This window comes from Xenopus laevis, chromosome 2L, assembly GCF_017654675.1.
Source record: "Xenopus laevis strain J_2021 chromosome 2L, Xenopus_laevis_v10.1, whole genome shotgun sequence".
Classification (NCBI taxonomy): Eukaryota; Metazoa; Chordata; class Amphibia; order Anura; family Pipidae; genus Xenopus; species Xenopus laevis.
Window position 1 is genome coordinate 43,402,343 of NC_054373.1, and position 9,384 is coordinate 43,411,726.

Here is a 9,384-nt window from a genome sequence, read left to right on the forward strand (position 1 = left end):
TAAATACCATTACTTACATTATACACAACCATGGTGAATTCATAGTGCCCACAATTATCAGTTTTATGGAAATATAATATTTTGAAGATAGTATTGCAAGTGAGATTTTACTCTGTTTATACATATTGACATGTAACACTGGCTTCAGTTATTAGAACCTTTCTACCCTGCTGTTCTGTACCAGGCTTCAATATGGGCCTATGGTGTTATACTGTAAATGGCACAGAACTGCGGTACTTGTTGACTGCAGGCAGGTGCACATGCCACTTTGGCAGTTGGTTACTGAGGTCAGCTGATCACATCACTGTGGCAGTTATTCAGTTGGGATTGGTTCTCAGACCAGAGCAGAGCGACTTTTACCTGGGATATTTTTCAGAGTGAAAATGGCGAATATTTCATCCGTGGAGTACAAAATTCTTTTAGATTCCGTTCCTCCAGCCAGGAGTATGAAGAAGACCCCATTCCAGCCCCTTAGCTGTGACATTATGTCTGAAGAAAGGGTGAAGAAAGTGGCAAATGGGAAGATCAACAGCAACATCGAGATGAAGAGAAAGAGAGACGTTGAGGAGCAAGGACATCAGCGCAAAAAAGTCCACTTTCAGAACATCATGACAAGAGAAGAAGAAGAGAAGAAGAAAGAAGAGAAGAAGAAAAAGAAGAAAGAAGAGAGGAAGAAAAAGAAGAAAGAGAAGAAGAAAAAGATGAGAGAAGAGAAGAAGAAAAAGAAGATAGAAGAAAAGAAAGAGAAGGAGAAAAAGAAGAAAGCAGAAAAGAAGAAAAAGAAGAAGGCAAGGAAGAGACCCCTAAGCATGGAGGGCTACACTAAATCAGAAGGTAAGATAACGTTTAGTACAGAAAAATACTTCAATAATTCATTGAATTATTTGCATTTATTGTGCAGTATATGAATATCTTCTGAATACAGCTATTTTGGCATAATAGTGGAGGGGGGTTGTAGAGACGTGATAGCTGTAAATGTTTACAGGTAGTGGGGAAACCATAAACTGTCTTGGAGAAAAAAAAAGTGGATTCCATAGGTAAATAGACCTGTAACAAACATTGTTATTGTCCCATTTGTTTGAGCAATCATATTGCTGCTCTGAAATACCTCCCCAATGGTACAGTCTGCAGACATTTGATTGCTTACCACTAGATATTTTCCACAGATTTCCTTTGCTCATTTCCAACCCTTATAAAACCTGGGAGTAATGATAAGGTAAAGAGAGTCATGTAGCCAATTTGTGCAATATGTCTGCAGGTGCCAGTGTCTAACAGAAATAACGGACAAGTGTCTCAGTAGCAGTTTATTTAGATAGGAGAGGAGGGATGATGATGTCATTGGCAGCCATGTTTGTACTCCAATCAGGAGCTACCAGGCACTTATTCTGAAGGGAAAAATAACAGAGAAGATTTGATTTTTTTTGTGGTCACAGAATGTATATACTCTGCACATACTGTGCACATAACATGGGGTAATGATAAGGAAAAGAGACACAGCTAATATTTGCCATGTAGGCAATTTGTACAAAATGGCTGCAGGTGCCAGTGTGTAACGGAAATAACGGACAAGTGTATCTGTGTCTCAGTAGCAGCTTCTATAGAGAGGAGGGGAGGGTTGTTGATGTCATTGGCAGCCATATTTGTACTCCAGTCAGGAGCTCTCAGGCACATATTCTGAAGAATAAAATGACAGCAGAGATTTGATTTTTCTGTGGTCAAAGAATGTATATACTCTGCACATAACATGGGGTCATTTGTAATGTAATTCAGTGAGAGCTGAAAACACCCATCTGCATGGCACATGGAACAGACAAAACATCCCTGCAGGACAGTCCTGAATGTCATTAGAGAAGTCCAGGCTTTGCAGTTTAAATGTACCTCTCGGCTCCCACTTGCTGCCTGCCACTGCTTTGTAACTCGCTAATCACTGCCGGACAAGGTTTTCTTCATTTGAAGGAGAGAGGGAAAATCAGATGGCCATGCATTCCACTGTGCCATCATTGATTTATTTTTTACAGGAAAATGGAGGCAGAGAGATAAGCTGTGTGGGATCACTTTTTTTTAAATGATTTCTGGTTTTGTTTTGTATGGTCAATGTATTTGGGGCATGGCAATAATTTGCCATAATATGTGCAGCAGTTAACTGTTTCCCTCTCTCTGATATTTAAATGTTAGGCAGTCGTCTAACTGGATATTACTGGGCTCACAGAAAATTATTTTTCAGCCCCCCAAAATGTCTAGAGGTTGACTTATTTTACTAATATTTATTGAAACTGTATATGAATTAGGGCCTCATGGGCCCACTATACTGTACCTCCTGGGCCCCCTGCAGCCACAGGGTGAACAACCCTTTTAAACACTATACTACAATAGCACAAGCTGACAACTGATGTCTATTTGCAATTTCTTTTTTCCAGAAGGAGGAAACATCCAAAAAAGACCTTGCCTTGAAGAGAAAAGGCCCCTTCAACTGATGGTCACGAGCTACAGTACCCATGCCGTGCTGGGTCATGGCGGTTTTGGCACGGTAAGTGATTGCATTCCCAACAAGGTTATCTGTTTTTATCTGGAATTGAACTTAGAGGTAAACGTGAGATGCAATGCATGATCCTATATTGATTTGTACAGGCTAAATGTAAAGGTTATAGAGTCACATGTAAGCCCAAGTGCAAAGTCATGTACTAGTTTGTGTGTCCTTTAGCACTATTAGTAATAATATCTGTGCCTATACACAGTCTTTAACATTGGCACATCAGTGCACTGGTTCAAGCCGCTACTCTCAGGCCTCCCTTGCAAAACTGCACATTGTACTTGTACTTGAGTCTTTATAACAGGACACTGTCAAAGATTTACTATTACTTTTGCCTCACTAATTCTCAATTTATTAATGACCTTTCAAGCCCTTCAGTTCTGACAGAATTATTTGGCTGCTAGAAAAGACACCTTAATTCAATCATTTCCAAATTGTATGGGCTAAAGACAGGAAGGGGAGAATTTTAAAGGGGGTTGGTCAATATGTGTTTACTTTTAGTATAATGTAGAGAGAGATATTTTGCAATAGGTTTCATTTTTTTATTACTTACTTCAGTTTTTGAGTTATTTAGCTTTGTACTCACCATCTCTCCAGTTTACAATTTTAACAATCTAGTTGCTAGGTTCCACATCACCCTAGCAACCATGCACTGAATTGAATAAGTGATATAAATAGGAGAGGGCCTGAATAGAAAGATGTGTAATTAAAAGTAGCTATACCAATACACTTGTAGCCTTACAGAGAATCTGTTTTTTAGATGGGATCAGCTTGAAAGAAAAAGGCAAATAATGAAAAAACTATAAAAAATAAATAATGAAGTTGCTTAGAATTGGCCATTCTATAACATACTTAAAAGGTGAAGCACCCCTTTAAGGTTGAATGCTTATTTACTCCTTGGATATATCTTGAGCAATAGAAGAGTGAGTTTTGTTTATCTGTAACAGGGCACTAGCAAATGTTAAACCAAAAAGGCTGTAAATCTTCACTCTAAACATTCAATCCAATATTCTCTCACCCAGCAGTTTCTTTAAATCGGCCCTAATAATATGGCCAATCCTAACAGACTTTATTTGCCATAATAGTCAGGGGCAGGCCAATTCAACCAGATGCCCTAGGCAACCTTGGCCGGTCATACTGGGGGTGTGGTGACAAGAGGAGAGAGTACCGGTGCCTTCCACTAGTTCCAGGCCTGATAGTAGTAGTAATATTTGCCACTAATTTACAAGGTATTAGTTTTGCAGCCTATAAAATAACAGATTGGAATTTATATTGCCACAGAAGCAAACATATTAATCGTCCCAGAATCATTTAGTTGTTGTGTCCCTAGAAGGGACCCTCTAATCATTTATCTTTTCTTCTTCCTTTGCCAGGTAATGTTGGCAACTTGTTCCAACAAGAGCCAACCTGTAGCAATGAAGGTGATACACAAAGCAGAGAATAGACAATCGATTGCCAAGGAGGTGCGAATACTGAAGATGGCTTCTGGATGCCCATTCCTCTGTCACGCGCATGCAGCTTTCCAAACAAAGGTAAAGAATAGCGCCAAGAAAATTGTGCAAAAAAAAAAAAAATAACCCCATGGTTTATCCAAATGATCTGTGTTTCACTTTCTTCCTCTTTGTCTCCGTTACCAGCTGGCTGCATGCATTGTGATGGAGTATGCCAGTGGAAACAGCTTGGAGAAATTCATTAAGCGCACTGGGAAACTGAAGATGGACGCTATAACGTAAGTGACTCACTGTATGTACAGGAATGTGGGGACAATGGTACCTGAGAGAGATTCCATAATTATCTTTAGTTTCATACAGAAAGATTAAAATGGGTCAGGATTCTATTTGCAAAAAAAATGTGCCAACATAGCAAAATACTTTTCCTTTCTCCTGTGGTTCCTTCTTATAAGTTGATCTAAGACCATGTTTCCAGATTATAGTCATTTATTGCACTTTGCACTGCATAGGGCATTGAGAATGACCCCTAATAAATTGTATTAGGACCCTAACTAGCAAAACACATTTTTGGGGTTTTATGCTTGGAAGGAGCATGTGAGGCCTTGGTGGGTAAACCACAAGCTAGCACACCTGAAACTTTCCCTCAAGCCACAGTTTTATGATTATATTTTATTATGAGTCTGACTAATAGAAACTCACATGGGGCTATTCTTGGTCAGTGCTGCTTCTGAGACCCACTGGTCAGTAACTAGTGTACTGGATGTTATAGTACAGTGTAAGCACACTTATGGTGGTGACGAAAGAATGTTACAAAGAGTATATCAGGAAATGTATTTATTCAGTATGAGAATGCCAACTGGCTGACTTTTTGTTTGATTTTTTTTTTTGCAAAGATTCTACACAGCAGAGATCATATGCGGCCTGCAGTTCCTCCACGCCAACGGGATTGTCCATCGGTAAGTAAAATGTATCCAATACTCTGCTATTATTTTTCTGTAACATTTATTTCTTCTTCTACATGTTCAGCTTTGAGGACTTTATAGACTGGCAGTAAAGACAAAATTAGGGAAAAAATCAGTCAGTGTTGTATTCATTTTAGAATGAAAGGGCCAAGGAGTTTAAACCTAGATATAATTAATCATGTGTGATACTATTATTATTATTATATATATTCACAGCATAGTCACAACACTGTAGAATAGACATACAAATATTGACCAATAAAAGAGGTAATGAGGATTCTGCTGTTTGAGCTTACAATCTGTATCTGGGCATATATTAACCTATCCACTGGGCATCAGCAATATTTCTTGTTAACATTAAAAATATATATATCCATATCCATCTCTTCTATCCACTCCTCTCTACCATTAAAAGGGAATTTGTGTCCTCTGCTCTATAATTTTTTGATTTTTAGCATTCATGGAAGAGGTGTTATAATGAGGGTCACTGATTTTTTATAGTCAGGAGTTAATAGGCTTCAAGGATGGGGATCAACTTCTACCACCTGTGTTTGTTCCCTAAAACCCCATTAGCATTTCCTAAAACTTAATGTCTTCCTTGCAGGGACATCAAACTGGATAACATCCTGTTGACTGGCGAGGGACACATAAAGATCGCTGACTTTGGTGTGGCTGTAGAGGGAGTGTTTGGCCAGAAGAAAGTTGGAGGCAAGGCTGGAACAGTGCAATACATGGCCCCAGAGGTGAGTTGCTCTGAATAAAATTATATAGCTCAGAGGAATTAGAAAACCTGATCTCTTTGCTATTTTACATTGATTTTATCATCACTTCAACTGCTTAGTATTTAGAGTTTGTAGCATGTTCTTTAGTTTTAGGGTCAGGCCACACTGGGCGTTTTAGGGAGATTTGGTCACCAGGCGACTAATCACCTCGTTTTTGCAGCCACCAATCTCCCCAAACGCCTTCCCTGACTCTGCGCCGGCTAAAATGAAAAACACGCGGTGGTTCGTTTTCCAAAGTAGCCGACTTTGGAAAACAAATCGCCACGTGATTAGCGCCAGCGTTTTTTCATTTTAGGCGGCGCAAATCTCCCCAAAACACCCTGTGTGGACTTACCAGTACAAATGATCATGTGATAAGTGACAGAATCATTGTATAAAGGTTTAGTTAATTACCCATTAAGGTTTTAGCAGTAATAATCCAGAAAATTCTTAAGAGTGTGGTGAAAAATAATCTGCTCTGTCTTCCCAAGGTTTTACAACGGAGAGGCTACGATGCCGGAGCAGACTGGTGGTCGCTAGGAATTGTCATCTGTAAAATGGCCACCGGCATGACACCATTCACTTCATCAGTTATCCATGATGAGCCCCTTTTCCCGAAATGTCTTGGTGCTGAAATAAAAGATCTTCTGCACAAGGTGGGTATGAGAACAAGAGTATGTTCCTAGTGCTGCTATAATAAATCTATTTCCCGGTACATAATGGCGCTCCTATTGTTCTAGTAGCAGCTCTAATCCTCACATTCATGGCTGTGGGATACCCTGCAGTCTGACTGGCTCATTACAATGAGGGGATACTACTGGCAGGGCCATATTTATATTTAAGCATCCGTGGGCCTGTGCCCAAAGCAGAAGCTTTAAGGGGGGGACCCTTGGGTGCATATATGCAGTGTCGGACTGGCCCACAGGGTTACCAGGAAAAGTCCCAGTGGGCCCAGGTGTCAGTGGGCCCTCATGCTGCTAAACATTTGACTTATTTCATGGCCATTCCCTATTTCTATGAGAACAAAGAGGCTAAATAGATGGAATAATAGATTATAGTATGTATAACTAAAGAGACTAGGAGAATTGAGGTTGAGCGAGAAGAGGAAGAATAATAGTACTAAGAGTGGACCCCTGGTCTAAATTTTCTTGGTGGGCCCCTGGTCTATGCTTTTTGGGTGGGCCCTTGGTGTCCCAGTCCAACACTGCATATATGGTAAAAAAATTAATTTTGAAACAGTTTTCCCGCTGCCACAAGACCACAAGGGGGGACCTAGAGGGCTGCAGAGCCCATGCATGGTGGAAAGTGACATAACGTGCATGCCTATGACATCACTTCCTTCCACGTACACTATGTCACACTTCCTGCGCATGTGCATTGAGGCCAGTGGGTGGGATGAGGTCCTGTGCACTGGACAAAAATACTGTATGTCACTGAGTAATAGCAAGTACAGAGCTTCACTTCAGTAGAAATGAGTAAATATATAAATATTCTTTTTCTTCAGCTCCTAGAGAAGGACCCAGAGAAGCGTCTTGGCTTTATTGGAAACATTCGAGCACATCCAGTTTTTAATTCCATCAACTGGGAGCAGCTGGAACGCCAGGAAGTACCACCACCTCTCTATCCTGCAGAAGTAAGTACCTGACTGCAATATGCAAAGACAATGCATGTACTGTGTAAAAGTAATCTTGGGTAAAGTATCAGTAAATTTTGCTGTGAATCTTTTTTCAGAAAATAATGAAACATTTTTGGAGTTAAAAATAAGAATATAATTCCCCTAAGTAATTTGCTCTAAATATTTGTCAAAACTGGGCTCAATAAATTGAAGATTGGTAGCAAGAGATAAACACCAACAACTCCCCAATTTGTATTATATATATATGTGTGTGTGTGTGGCAAGGCAGCAATCTCTTTGCCCAGGTACAGACTGTGTTCCTCCCGGCATATAAAGTGAAGAATAAACTGGACTACAATATTACTGGTTCCCCAAAACTTTTCAAAACCAAAAATATATAGTAATGGAATTAGAACTAATAAAATCCATTTGGCAGTAATATCTATATATGATATTTGAGTGTAATACTCAGCAATATGAAATCATGTGAATTGAATCTAATGTGATAAAATCTTTAAACTGATCTTTAATATAAAAATGTGCATAAAATAATAACAGATAAATGTTTTCTTTACTACAGTTAACACTAGACAAGAAATATTTCAAGCAGCCGAGGATGCTCATGGAAGAGGCGGGCAGCGATTCTTCATATGAGAAAAGCATGGAGTTATCATATCTGAATGACAGTTGGAAGAGCTGAGCCACTTCAAGAAAGTCAGGTTTCTTTAGCTATATTTACCAACCATTAACATCATTTAACCCTGTCATTTTATTCTATCCAGTCTCCATTGAAGAACAGTGAAGATGAAAACATCTGAGCATTTGAAAAATCCGGCACCGAGGACCACCTGTCACGGCTTCGTATGGGTACATTTCTACAGACAGCCATTTTTACCTCTTAGAGCCAGCCACCATCATTGCCCCTACCTCTAGCCCTTGCCCATCATCTTTTGGTCTCCATTTCATGTCCATAACATCAGTCCCTATGATTGCCCCATCTCTGGTTTTCTCCATCGGCACCCATCTTTGGCCCTGTCTATTAGACCTAGATCTGGTCCTTATCACCACGCCTCCATCTTTGGCCCTTGTCCATCTCTGACTCTTACCAACAGTCTCCATTTCTTGCCCTAGTTTTGAGTGAGCCCAGAGTTCAATTGAGATCAGTTAAGTTTCTTAAGTTCTTAGACCCCCCTTCCCCTGCTCTTTGTGCACCGCCTCTGTTTACTCCTCCCTGCCGCCACTCTCCACTTGCTGGCAATCCTGAGTGCTCTCAGCAGACAATCAGCTCCTCTACTAGCCTCCATCTTTAGCACTCATGACTTGCCCTATCTTATATATTATATATATATATTTTTGGCCTAAAACATTGGCCCTTATCTGTTGCCTCTCAGTGTGCACCACTGCTGCTCACTTTCACCTGCTACAACTCTTACCACTTGTTGGCAGTTCTCTCTGCAAGTAATCTGCTCCCTCTTCAGTCTCACGTCCAACTGCGGCACCTGAGGCACTTGCTTCTGCCTACCCCTAGATCCAGTGTGGCCCTCACCTTCAGCCACACATCTCATACATCCCACTGTCACAATTAAAAAAGAACCAAACCAGTGCTAATAAAAAACCCTACCCCCTACCCTACATAGACCCCTCTCCCTGCTCCCCCGGCCTAGATGTTACCTTTGGTAAATGCCCCTCACTCTTTACTTACCCCTAGGTGCAGATTTAGGGCATGAGAGTTCACAGGTGCCATCTTCTTCTCTTCAGTAATATTTGGATCTTATTCTGGCGCTACGGTAAATTCTGTGACTTTCGTCGCATGCGCAGTTGTCGCGAAACAGCAGATTGCTCCAACTGCGAATGCACCATTATGACGCTCTATTCCCATAGTTTACCGAAGAGAAGAAGATGACGCCTGTGAACTCTGATGCCCTGAATCTGCACCAAGGGGTAAGTAAAGAGTTAGGGGCATTTACCAAAGGTGCCACCTAGGCTGGGGGGAGCAGGGAGGGGGTCTATGTGGGGTAAGGGGGTAGGGGTTTTTATTAGCATGGATTTGGTTCTCCTTTAATAT

General features: G+C 40.6%; 1 protein-coding gene across 2 annotated transcripts; it reads left to right on the top strand.

Annotated features, from left to right (window-relative positions):
* The first annotated feature begins 756 nt into the window (after positions 1 to 756).
* LOC121399877 (protein kinase C theta type-like) lies at positions 757 to 8,953 on the top strand. Of its 2 annotated transcripts, XM_041581780.1 has the most exons (9): positions 757 to 834; positions 2,418 to 2,527; positions 3,904 to 4,062; positions 4,168 to 4,259; positions 4,875 to 4,937; positions 5,548 to 5,686; positions 6,196 to 6,360; positions 7,209 to 7,337; positions 7,900 to 8,953. In XM_041581780.1, the coding sequence occupies exons 1-9, from the start codon at positions 810 to 812 to the stop codon at positions 8,017 to 8,019; spliced, it is 1,002 nt and encodes a 333-aa protein (XP_041437714.1). In that variant the 5' UTR covers positions 757 to 809; the 3' UTR covers positions 8,020 to 8,953. The 2 variants fall into 2 exon arrangements, with proteins under 2 accessions (XP_041437714.1, XP_041437713.1); XM_041581779.1 differs by lacking the exon at positions 757 to 834 and having other exon boundaries at positions 2,288 to 2,527.
* The last annotated feature ends 431 nt before the right edge of the window (positions 8,954 to 9,384 follow it).

Coding starts and splice junctions, on each gene's coding strand:
- LOC121399877 (XM_041581779.1), top strand. CDS start 2,390: ATGTCTATTTGCAATTTCTTTTTTCCAGAAGGAGGAAACATCCAAAAA. Junction 2,528..3,903: donor GTCATGGCGGTTTTGGCACG/GTAAGTGATTGC, acceptor TTCCTTTGCCAG/GTAATGTTGGCAACTTGTTC. Junction 4,938..5,547: donor GCCAACGGGATTGTCCATCG/GTAAGTAAAATG, acceptor TCTTCCTTGCAG/GGACATCAAACTGGATAACA.